The sequence below is a fragment of the Hippocampus comes genome, unplaced genomic scaffold, assembly GCF_001891065.2.
Source record: "Hippocampus comes isolate QL1 unplaced genomic scaffold, H_comes_QL1_v1.1 scaffold48, whole genome shotgun sequence".
In the NCBI taxonomy this organism is placed as follows: Eukaryota; Metazoa; Chordata; class Actinopteri; order Syngnathiformes; family Syngnathidae; genus Hippocampus; species Hippocampus comes.
The window spans coordinates 1,141,676-1,153,406 of NW_017808403.1; the positions used below are offsets into that span (position 1 = coordinate 1,141,676).

An 11,731-nucleotide genomic window follows, 5' to 3' on the forward strand; every position below is an offset into this window, starting at 1 on the left:
GGTCCGCTTCTCAAAGAGTTCATTTGGCAAGTCGCCAATGTGAAATGCATGAAGGAAAAAAAAAAATGTCCTCACTGAGCTGAAGGTGAAAAGCGGACAGATGCAGGCACTTCTGGAGGATTTTCTTAAGGCAAAATGTGGAACGGTGGGAATCTTGGGCATGTCCGGCATTCACACAAACGTTTTCATCACCCTCCTGAGGATAAGCGGAACAACTATACAGGCAAACTCATGTTCTGACTCCAACCCTATTGAGAACCCGCTTCAAAGGAAAATCGCGATACAGTGAAACTCCTCTACAATGAAATCATGTTTGCAGCAAGAAATTTTTCACAACAGGGGGTTTTTCACTGTAGCAAATTTGATATCAGATGTAAACGCGCACACACACACACACACACAAACGAACGCATGTGTATCGGCGAGTCAGTTTGGTCAATTTTCCCTCTTTCTTTCGTCAAATAATACATCCTAAAATAAAATGAATGTCATGAAATCAATGAATAAACCAATTGTGTAATGCATTCTAATTGTTCATGCATCATTTTTTAACGTACAGTGTTTTGTTCAAATGCTAATTTATCTTACTGCTATAACCACATACCTCGTGCTCATTTTTAAATGTTATTTACAAATGAGTATATATTATATACAGTATCAGCCATGATAGCAATGCAACGTTCTTGCTGCGTCTGAAACTAACAATAAGAAATACTTCCTGGACTACTGCGCATGTGTAAACCAGTGTGGTGGTTGCTGTTGTCGTTTCCGAACAAAGCAGTAGAGGTCGCTGTTGGATTAGACTTCGTTGTAGTGAATCTCGTCGTGAGGCAAGAGCAGAGAAAAAGAATTCGTACAACGCAACAGGGTTTTTTTTCGTCGTATGGGGGGCAGGAAAGTGGGAATGGTGTTAATGCATGAAGATTTTTTTTCACACTAGGGGGGTATTTTCGCCCATGTGGGTTTCGTTGTAGAGGGGTTTCACTGTACTTCCAAACACCAATGGACAAAACATATAAGGGCACCGCCATCCCCTGACCGAGAGATAGCGGCGTACACTATCATCGGACTTCCAAAGTCAAAGAAGAAAACAACGCTCTGTCCTCACTTCCAGAGACCGAGTCGGAAGCCGAGGGGTCTCGCGGCAACGCCCTGACGTGGACGGCCGGCGCCCGTGATACGGAGCCGATGGCGGACGAGAGCCGGCGCGGTGACGCGTTGGCTTTCACGCAGCCCTACCAAAGCTTCAAGGAGTACGCCGGCAACAAGGCGGACACCAGCTCGGCCGTCGTCCCGGCGGCCGTCCTCGCGAGCTACACCGGTCAGTGGGATCGCGCGCTACAAACCTTTTTTTGTTGGCAACTCCAATGGTCAAGTTGGGAGTACAGGCAAGAGTATGATGGCGAAATGCAATTTTCATGCCCGTGGCGTTCGTGTGAGAGGGACCAGGTTTTGAGCTTCTTGTTTTTGACCAACAGGAAGCGGTCCCATTCAGCTGTGGCAGTTAGCGAAATGCCTCAAACCTAAAATTGAAAAAGCATTTTCCTGACTCAAATCAAGAAAAATAAAAATGGTTTTGAAAACAAACAAACAAAAAAAAAAAACCCAAAACAAAACCAAAACTACATCTTCCGTTTTAAGTAACGACAAAAAAATTGTACCGCCGGCCTCCAGGTGGCGCTGCTGTGGGGCCGCCGCAAGCACAAGCCCAAGATGAATTACGAGAAGCTGAGCCGCGGGCTGCGCTACTACTACGACAAGAACATCATCCGCAAGACGGTGGGCAAGCGCTACGTCTACCGCTTTGTCTGCAACCTGCAAGGCCTGCTGGGATACGAGCCCGGCGAGCTACGCGACCTGTCGGACATCGGCGGAGCAAACTAAGGAGGGAGTCAAAGCCAACAGCACGTGCGTGGCCGCGTTTCACCGGGCGCAGCGTGACGGCCGCTGTCGATTGGGAGGGAGGGGGGGGGGGCGGTTACCGTGGGAAACCATACAATTAAATCCATCCGACGTCCAACGAAGCTGAGAGAGTGTTGTGAAGAGGAGCTCAGCTGTGAGCTGGACTAATTGAACATGCACTCACGCGGCGGTGTTCATTCGCGCGCTTTCTTCCATCGAGTCTCCCAAGTGTGCAAAATGGTCAGTTCAAGCCGTCCGTTGGAGCGACTGCGGTTCCGCTATATGCGCCCTATCTTGTCATCCAGCAGGGGAGGGGAGGGCGGGATTCTGCTTCTTTGGATTTCACAATAATTGTTTCAAAAAAAGCTACTTTTTGGGCGGGGGGCAGTCATGCGAGCAAGTGCGCCGTGATCTTTGAGGCGTTTGTTTTTACGTTTCTGGACCGCGCTCAATTTCATCCGGAGGTTGAGCTACATTGTGTTTGTTTACAGAACAGGCATGTGTCTGCTTGAAGTGATACTCTATGCATACTGCATGAAATCAGAAGCCGATTTAATTTTACAAATCAGTGAACAGGGTGTCGCTCAGCGAGTATGTGCGGATTACTTCCGCCACTTCCCCAAATGGAAGAGGGGGACGGCGGGGATCTTTGTCCTCATGAGCAAGTGTGAAGTGCGCATTGAGCATAAAAATTCCCAATATTTGGCGTCACCGTCAACACAAAGTGGGTGACCATTTTGGTCCATGAACGCCCCCGGGGTGAAAGTAAAACGCGTCAATAGAAGGTAACAGTGTCTCAGTGTTCAGTGAACGGTGCCTTCACGGTTCAGGTGTCCTCCAAAAAGCCAGTAAAGTGCTGTTGCGTGTATCGTATCACCCACCCGTTTGAGAAGACATCCATGTTTATTAATGCGGCGTAGTCATCTAAAATGTAAGTGAAAGGGATCTTTTTTCCAGGGAGAAACACACACACACACACGCACACAAAAAATGGAAATGCTCACTCTTCTATTTTTTTTTTTTTGAATGCCCACTCCAAGGGAGAGTCTTATCTAGGACTCATGACTTATGAGTTAAAAATGTGTTTTCTCTGAGAACTCTCATGCGAGACAATGTTCATATCAATCGTTGCTTTTGATAACAGCAATTTTTTTTTTTTAATATCTATGGCAGAGCTGCCAAAACAGACACCTCCAATTTCATCACGGACTCTTGATTAGCTCATTGAGAATTCTTAGCCTATGGTTTTGTATATTTTTGCGATATTGCATTTACGATCATTTTTTTTCATGATGCCTAAAAGCTTTTTTTTTCCCATAAGGACTCAAGTGGTGCCAGTGTGCCAAATTCTTGGCGATGTAACCTGCATAACAGACAGCTGTGATGTCATCAATATCCCCTCAGATTGCTGAGGAGAAATCAATTAAGTTCCCTGAATGACCGATCAAAGTATACATATAGCATTATGTGCAATTTCAAATCACGGTCTGGGGCTGCACGCACTGTCAAATAAAGACAAAACATTGTTGCTTGAAAAAGTGTAACACGGGAAAGCAAGAACGGCTGTCCCTTTTATTGCCGGCAACATTTTCAAATGCATTCTCACGGTCCCTGTGGGAACTGTAACAGCACTTGCGTGTTCCTCAGTGTGATGACCACACAATGCAAAAGGTGCAGTGTTATTTCGACTTTTGTTTCTCCCACTGTTCTGGCGTTAGGGTCTTCTGTTCGAACGCATGGATGTCTTTCAGCTCCTCCGCTAAGCAGGTGTTCACCATCCTAAAAATGCCACACCCTTTGATCATGTTATATGTCATATCAAAAGCATTGCCATTCTGGAATTTGATTTCAGTGTCCACTGCGTACCTGTGTCTCTGTAAGAGGGGCTTGCCCTCAAACTGGGAAGAGACCACAAGCACTTTGAAGCTGGCGGCACATCTGTTGGCGGACGTGTCCTCCACGTCCTACACAACACAAATGACGGAGCATACTAATATTGACTGCAAATGTTCCAAAGTGAACGAGTGTAAGACACCTACCACATATTCCGCCGCAAGCTCTGTTCTAAGTTTATCCCGGATGTGATCGGATGTTAAGGCCATGCCTGCAACAGCAGAAAACAGGTGATGGTTTATGTGTTTTCACCAAGACTACCTTGTGCATAAATGTGATAATCGAAGGCGTGTCTCGTAAATTAAACTGCAACCGAAAGTAACGTTAGTTTAAATCCAAATTTAAGGCTGCCATCGTCATATCAAACACAAATTCACAAAATTAAGAGGATCAAATGCATTCCGCACTACAACAAATCAAAAATACAGTACATACTTGAAACATTGTAGATCGACTTCCTGCTATTTTCAGTTTCACTAACAGTGGTCCTGCGAAAGATCCAATCACATTGCACGGTCATAAGCAGAGCCAATCAGATGCTCTGGAAAAATCCGGCGAGCGTTACTCGGCGCGAGTCCTTGAACGCCTGACTTGAAACATTCCTTTCTCTCGTGGAGAAAAAAAAACAAAAATACAGTACATACTTGAAACATTGTAGATCGACTTCCTGCTATTTTCAGTTTCACTAACAGTGGTCCTGCGAAAGATCCAATCACATTGCACGGTCATAAGCAGAGCCAATCAGATGCTCTGGAAAAATCCGGCGAGCGTTACTCGGCGCGAGTCCTTGAACGCCTGACTTGAAACATTCCTTTCTCTCGTGGAGAAAAAAAAACATCCAACATTTTTCTTTTAGACATATGCCATATACAAAACAAACATAATATAAGATTACATATAGATTAGTTTATGTTCGCATCATAGTAAAGGAAGTTTTTTGTTAGGAACAGGCAATATTTCTTGACTACTAACACGTTTTTAAAAATCTTGAGGTGAGGCAGCGATATCTAAAAATGCTTTTCATTTATTGCACGTGTTTATTTGGGTAAAATCAAATGTATAAATGTATGTACTAAACGCTGGAAATGTTTTTTTTTTGCTTACGAGCTGAGGGGTTGATTTATTTCAGTTTCGAAACATGAGGTCCTTTGAAAGATCCAATCAAAGACGGGGATCGCATTAACAGCCAATCAAATCCTCTGTAAAATCGCGAGCGTGTGGTGGTCGATTTTCAAAGTAGCAAATTGTTCAGTGCCTGAATGAAAGTACTTCTTCTCAAATAAGTAAAAATATGTATTCTTTTCATTTGAGAGTCATAATACATATAAATATATCATTTTAGTTATGTATTTCAACTTTTTCCTTGACAACACAACAGCGAGGAAGATTTTTATGCCATTCAAAACAGGCAATAGACTTTGACTCCTCAAGAGTACTTGTGAATCGGACCAAATATTTGAACGGTCGACGATGGAATATTGTCAGCGTTTCATTTGAAAATATCAAAACAAGACGAATGTTTCTTCGTGACATTGAGACAAATTGAGCCGTGTTTCGTGTTTTGTGTTAGCCCGTCCAATGGCGCAGGAGGTGGAGAACTTCTTTGGCGTATACATGCTGTACTGCCTCAACCCCAAGTTTAAAGGGCGAATCTACATCGGCTTCACGGTGGATCCTGAACGCAGGCTGAGGCAACATAATGCCGGGCGCCACAAAGGAGGGGCCAAGAGAACCAGCGGCAGAGGACCATGGTACGCAATTGCACAACTCTCGACTTCGACCTCGACCCTCGTTGCCTTTCACGAGTATGTTCCGCACATGAACACGTCGCTTCTGTTGCAGGGAGATGGTCCTCATCATACATGGCTTCCCCTCTGACATCGCTGCCTTGACAGTAAGTGAACACGGGAGTCGGGGGGTCAGTTTGGTCAAATTTTCCCTCTTTCTTTCGTCAAATAATACATCCTAAAATAAAATGAATGTCATGAAATCAATGAATAAACCAATTGTGTAATGCATTCTAATTGTTCATGCATCATTTTTTAACGTACAGTGTTTTGTTCAAATGCTAATTTATCTTACTGCTATAACCACATACCTCGTGCTCATTTTTAAATGTTATTTACAAATGAGTATATATTATATACAGTATCGGTAAGAATATATTGACTTGACAAAATTGCCTTTCTATTCATTTTAATAGAACTCATGCTCACTTTTGAATACTCACGATTAACCAGTTAGCGATAATTAACCAGTAATTTAAATAAACGTAATTAAATAAATTTTACGAAAATATTTTACCAATAATGTATTTCTTATAAAAGGCTTTATTTCAATGACAAAGTCAGAAACTCATAATGACAAAGAAGAAATCATGCTCCTTCATTTTGAAAAGATGAATTGCAGTTTTACAATAGCATTTGCTTGACGGAGAGGAAAGTCCACACTATTTCTGGAGGTGAGCAGGATGTTCGAATGTTATATTTGGCTAATGTTTTAATGTTAAAAAAAAAAACAAACACATAAAATAGGTATAGATTTAGATAATTTTTATATTTTCCGATGAAATTGTCCAATTGGTCGGGACTGTCGCTTATATTCCTCGTTACGAGCTTGGATTCCATCTACGTATGCAAACCATGGAAGAAAAAGGACATCCCAATTTGCAGCAGTTGATAAAAAGGCTTTCTTGTGTCTTGTCAGTTTGAGTGGGCATGGCAGAACCCGCACTCCTCCCGGCGCCTCGCCCACGTCTGCCGGCGCGGCAGGAAGGAGTCCGGCCTGCAGTTCCACTGGCGCGTGGTCTCCAACATGCTGCGCGTGGCCCCCTGGAGCAGGCTGCCACTGACGGCTCGCTGGCTGAAGCGAGAGTACAAGGTGGACTTTGAGCCCGCTCTTCGGCCCCCGCCGCACGTCTCCCTCGCCTTCGGGGCCGTCAGGGCCAAGAAGCAGCGGCCGGTAGACACGTGTGAAGACCGGGAGGAGACTTGCAGGTGTTTTCTCTGCAATGGCCCCCTCATGGTAAGTTACTGAACCTGGTCCAGAACTTGTCATTTGCTAACCGCTCTCTTCGGGCTTGCCTTTCAGATAAAATATTTCCACCGGTCGAGCACGCTAAGAGAATGTGAAACACTTATAAGCTATTGTTATATGTGTCCCAAAACATAATAAAAACGAATGATAATAATAATTTTTAAAAAAGCCAATCGATGCTCTCCTTGGTTGAGCGCAATTGATGTCTGCAACTGGAGACGGTGGGCTTGCCGATTAATCAGCCGGCGCTGTGCACCCCCCCGTAGACTTGGGAAAAGCTGCGTTGCGTCCACGCGTCGTGCGGAATGCGCAGCCACGTGATCTGCCTGGCCAAGCGCTTCCTGCGGCCCGAGCCCTCCCACCTCCTGCCCGTCGGGGGTCGGTGTCCCGCCTGCCACCGCGACGTGCTGTGGGGGAATCTCATCCGCGTCAAGCAAGGCTGCGCCGGAGACGCGTGACACTTGACTTCGTTGGCCTCCCAAGTAAGCTATCCCGCCTTTGATTGATGGCGTCTTTTTAAATGGGTGGATTTTTTTTTTTCTTGAGACTTCGGCATCAATGCCGCGTGTCTAACATGTCCACTATGGTGAACGCATGTTCCATCCGTGACTGTGTTCAGTCATTTCACCACTGAACAGGAATCGAGCAGCTTCGCCCGAGGCCAGTGACTCATTTGAGCTTTGCGCCTTCCACAGGATGACGGGACAAGAAAGAAGTCGTTGACCCGGTCACCTTTTTCAACCCTCAAATAATCCTGTTGCATCATTTTTATAGCGCTCTGATCATGAACTGGCCCGAACCACCACGTTTATTTATCCGTTTTTTATAAGGCTATTTATAACACCGCAAAAACGAGTTTTAATTAAACGGTATTTGAAATGGAGTGCGGCTTTAAAGCCCCAACGGGTAGTCCAGGGGTGCCCAACCCCAAAATTGTACATGAAACACAGTTTGACAAAGAGGAATAAAAGTCCAAAAAGACAACATGGCAACAAGCTCTGATCGCAAGTGGCCGACCGCTAACGACTTGCGGAGATGCTTATATGCGCGCCACCATAAGCTAAAGGTGACTTGCTTTTTAATTGTATTTTTTTCAACATATAGGCATGTTTTTTGTGAGAGTGAAACTGATAAGATGCTTCAACAAAAATACAGGATATTAGTAACACGCACATCTTTTTTTTTTCTCTCGATTTCTCCCGACGCCACCGGCGATCGATTCGGGACCAGTCCGCGCAGGCTACCGCTCCGTCGACGTACTGGGCACCCCTGATGTCGTCAATCCACTTGACTGGAGACATTGAAAGGGCACGCGAACCCTTCACGGTTTCACCAAATGTTTGGGAAAGAAATTTACGATTCCACTTCCCGTCATCAATTTAAATGGACGGACGGTACACAGGGGCTGACTTTGAATCACAATCCTAAGCCTCCGTTGCGTGGACAAAGTGCAGATGGAAACCAGAACGCACAAGATCGGGACTCGTCACCAGTGAGGGGATCTCATCCTGCGGCGGCCGGGGATCCGCTCAGCTCATGACAAACAAGCGAATGAACAGAAAAGGCACGGAAGAAGAAACACGGAGGAAAAGTCACGACGGGATCCAATTGGGCTCACGGCTGGGCAGGTGGCGACGTCTCCATCGTGATCACCGGCTGCGTGAAACAACAAGCCCGCCCGGGTAAGTTTCGAGCCGATTGACCTTCTCGGCGGCGCCCCGCCGGGCTTTAGAGCTTTTATTTCCCCTCCATTGAACGCTGTTGCCGTGGCGACGCGTCCTTCGCCAATACGTCTTTATTTATATGGCGCTTTTGCAACTGCAACAAAGCACTGAGGTTTAGCAACAGGAGCCATGGCATAAAACATGGACAAGAATTCAAATGGAACAAGAAAAATGGCGCTGCCGTTACTCCGTTTCGGCGCGTATCCAGCAGGCGGCGTAGGAGGGCTTTTCCTCCAGCCACGCACCTGCTGGTCATCAGAATCATCCAAGTATATCAGGACTGCCAAGCCGTCGCGCCTTTGTCGGGTTATTCGCCTCGCAAACGACTCTGTCGCCGTGTGGTGAATCCTTTGAGATGTCACATTTGAGCAATATTTGGCCACCAAACGCAGTAGCTATGACGGGCTATACGGGAATGTTAACTGCAATAGAATTTTTTTCCATCCCCCCATGTCATGTCTGGGGTTCCGTTAGACGTAAGATCAGGGCGGTGTAAAAAGAAAGAAAAAAAAAAACAAACGTGTGGTTTGCAAGCAACTGTTATGACCCCAACATGGGCTGATGAAACTTGGAACTCACTTCGATGGCGTGGCACATCAGAGCCGCAGTGCTATTTTCACCCTGATCGTAGTGCCAGCAACGTGGATAATAGGTCTCGATGTCTATCACGAGCCAGATCACGTTGAAGAAGCAGGCAGCGCTGGAAAAAATCTGCACCCCCAAAGTGGACCTCAGCTAACGCACACACACACACACATAGACACAGCCGCTCAAATCACCGCATCGCGTGACGTGCAGAGAGAGGACACGCGCCTGAGTGTTGGCCCACTCACCGTCGGCAGGTGGAGGTTCTTTGCGGCTATTGCGACGCCGCCGGCGATCAGCACCTGTCATGACAACCACACAAGCAAGTTCAGGGAGACTGTGCTTTGCGTTCCACCGCCGTTTGTCACGAAGCTTGTTAACGCTCTAGTAAAGTGACAAAACTTCACTCTATGAGTCTCTATGAAAACCACCCGGAGGCCATAAATATCGTCTACTGACAATAAGTAAAAATGGCGGTAATGGAGTGCTTTTTGGGACTGCGTCATGACAAATTGTTCTGCTGGACTGAGCCCACAAACGCAGTCGTCAAGCCATTCATGAAGGACATGTTAAGATGAGAAAAAATAACGAGACAGAGAGAGATCGGGACCGCAGTTGGGATTTTCTTTTATTTTGAAATGTTTTATTTGCACTCTCATTTCCTGTTTAGCAGCAAAGGGGTCACTTGACATCTTAAATCCGACCTGTTTGTCATATCAAACGCAATTTTTTAAATTTTTTTTACATCGGCAGCCCCTCCCAAATGGCAAAAGGTGTGTTTTGTGAATCAATTTTATATCTGTCTGCATTTACATTTGTAAATATTTATTGGAGAATGTTAACTATGTTCGCTAATTATCCGAATGAAATCTGTTTCAGCTCTTTCGGAGTATGTTGCTCACAAATAAACGACAGAATCATCAGTAAAGTAAAGTATCCTTTTTCGGGAGGGCCACGCTACACTGCGCAATAAATGTAACTTATGGAAAAACTGCAACTAGTGGTAACCGTTTCTTTTTGTGCCATGTCATGACATGGCGCAAAAAAAGTTCGGCTCGCCTTACTGATGCTAAAGCAAAATTTTATCCGTCCATTGTTCGAACCGCTTTTTCCTCACGAGGGTCGCGTTGAGTGTTGGAGCCTATCCCAGCGAACTCCTTTGCATGTTTTTGGAATGTGGGAGTAAACCCGGAGTACCCGCACAGGTACTGGGCGAAGATCCAAACTCCACACAGGAAGACCGATTAGCACCTCTGCACTGTGGGGCGGAGGTGCTAATCGGTCCCTACCATGTCACCCAAACGCAACAGTGAACTCATGAGATGAAACATATGGATGGAAAGAAAAACACAAAAGGCAGCGGAAACTAGCCTTGCAACAATGTGTTATTTTGTCATAGTTTACCACAAATTGACATGCATCTAAATTATAATTGCAGTCACGTGTGAAAAAAACCCGATAGGCTATAAATATAACATAATGAAGTGAAAAACAATAAGATGGAGGTAAGTTTTTTTTTTTTTTTTGTACCATGCGATGAGGTATTTTTACACCTGGCTATAGGCTATCGCTAATCCAGTTGTAAAGTCATAATTACAGTAAATTGTATGGAAAACAGTTCGGGGTGTAAAGATGAATTAATTAAAACAAAAACTAAGTCTGGAAGTGACTGTGTGCCTTTTTGTACGTTGTAATGGCATATTATTACAGTGGGCCACGTCATAGCTAATTGCTAACCTATGCTAATGCAGTTGGAATTTGTACGAAAAAACACTCATGTGCCATTACAAAAACAAGTAGCAAAATGCCCTGTTATGTTTTTTCTGCAGTTGATTACAAATTTACACAAAATTATAAGTACAGAAAATATCTGTTTGGAAAAAAAGGACAAAAATCTGAAAACAAAAAGTGAAAAAAAGGGCGGGATTTTTGGATGCCCTGCAAGTGTTTTTGCTTACCAGAACGGATGCCACGATGAAAGGGATGATATTCTCACCGTAACGGTGCTTGGCTGGAAATATACTCACACACGAAATCAGATGCACGCTCAGGAGAATCTGGGTGATCTGTGATCAAGATAGAAACGGTGACTTTCAAAATCAAACAAAGCGAGTGTGATTTGGTTGTTTTTGCACGAGCCCGGTCGGACCCCGAGAGCTTTGGGCTCGGCCTCCAGGTACTTCTGCTTCCTGTTGGCATCGCGCTGGAACGTGACGGTCACCAGCGGGTTTTCGGTGCCGGACTCCGACGCAACAGCTTCTTCTAGAACAAGGCAAAGGAACAGTTGCGAGCTGCCGACGGTGTTGCAATCGCCCCAAAACTCTGCTGAACATCTGGATTTCATCAAGCCAGAGTCTCGACGCCTTTCGACTCCACACGGTAAATTTCTCGAGTCGAAAGCGGTTAAGAAGAGAGTTTTACCTGCCCTGATCACTCCCAAGTTCCCGTTAGGGGCGCGACCATCCCGCTGCCTGCCGGGAAAGGTAGTTTGCAACGGCCGTCACTACCAAATACTCACAGCAGAGGGCAGCAGAGTTAAGACGAAAGAATTCGTCGGGAGCATCAACATTGACGTCATTTACATCAACTCC

General features: G+C 45.3%; 2 protein-coding genes across 5 annotated transcripts; one reads left to right on the forward strand and one right to left on the reverse strand.

Annotated features, from left to right (window-relative positions):
• Positions 1 to 3,435: 3,435 nt before the first annotated feature.
• LOC109508454 (bolA-like protein 2) lies at positions 3,436 to 4,539 on the reverse strand. Of its 3 annotated transcripts, none has more exons than XM_019858449.1 (4): positions 4,440 to 4,539; positions 3,942 to 4,006; positions 3,769 to 3,866; positions 3,436 to 3,681 (listed from the first exon to the last, which is right to left on the reverse strand). In XM_019858449.1, exons 1-4 carry the CDS (start codon positions 4,522 to 4,524, stop codon positions 3,582 to 3,584), a joined length of 348 nt encoding a protein of 115 aa, XP_019714008.1. In that variant the 5' UTR covers positions 4,525 to 4,539; the 3' UTR covers positions 3,436 to 3,581. The 3 variants fall into 3 exon arrangements, with proteins under 3 accessions (XP_019714008.1, XP_019714010.1, XP_019714009.1); XM_019858451.1 differs by lacking the exon at positions 4,440 to 4,539 and adding an exon at positions 4,387 to 4,390; XM_019858450.1 differs by lacking the exon at positions 4,440 to 4,539 and adding an exon at positions 4,231 to 4,333.
• Positions 4,540 to 5,156: 617 nt separating this feature from the next.
• Positions 5,157 to 8,410, forward strand: slx1b (SLX1 homolog B, structure-specific endonuclease subunit). Of its 2 annotated transcripts, XM_019858448.1 has the most exons (5): positions 5,157 to 5,546; positions 5,638 to 5,689; positions 6,502 to 6,819; positions 7,098 to 7,313; positions 7,527 to 8,410. In XM_019858448.1, exons 1-4 carry the CDS (start codon positions 5,374 to 5,376, stop codon positions 7,287 to 7,289), a joined length of 735 nt encoding a protein of 244 aa, XP_019714007.1. In that variant the 5' UTR covers positions 5,157 to 5,373; the 3' UTR covers positions 7,290 to 7,313; positions 7,527 to 8,410. The 2 variants fall into 2 exon arrangements, with proteins under 2 accessions (XP_019714007.1, XP_019714006.1); XM_019858447.1 differs by having other exon boundaries at positions 5,162 to 5,546; positions 7,098 to 8,410.
• The last annotated feature ends 3,321 nt before the right edge of the window (positions 8,411 to 11,731 follow it).

What these genes read in the sequence shown, in the direction of transcription:
- LOC109508454 (XM_019858449.1), bottom strand. Translation starts at nt 4,524, where the DNA reads ATGACCGTGCAATGTGATTGGATCTTTCGCAGGACCACTGTTAGTGAA. An exon ending in AGCTTGCGGCGGAATATGTG is followed by an intron (nt 3,867 to 3,941) that starts GTAGGTGTCTTA and finishes TGTGTTGTGTAG; the next exon opens with GACGTGGAGGACACGTCCGC. An exon ending in CCCCTCTTACAGAGACACAG is followed by an intron (nt 3,682 to 3,768) that starts GTACGCAGTGGA and finishes TGGCATTTTTAG; the next exon opens with GATGGTGAACACCTGCTTAG.
- slx1b (XM_019858448.1), top strand. Translation starts at nt 5,374, where the DNA reads ATGGCGCAGGAGGTGGAGAACTTCTTTGGCGTATACATGCTGTACTGC. An exon ending in ACCAGCGGCAGAGGACCATG is followed by an intron (nt 5,547 to 5,637) that starts GTACGCAATTGC and finishes CTTCTGTTGCAG; the next exon opens with GGAGATGGTCCTCATCATAC. An exon ending in CTGACATCGCTGCCTTGACA is followed by an intron (nt 5,690 to 6,501) that starts GTAAGTGAACAC and finishes GTGTCTTGTCAG; the next exon opens with TTTGAGTGGGCATGGCAGAA.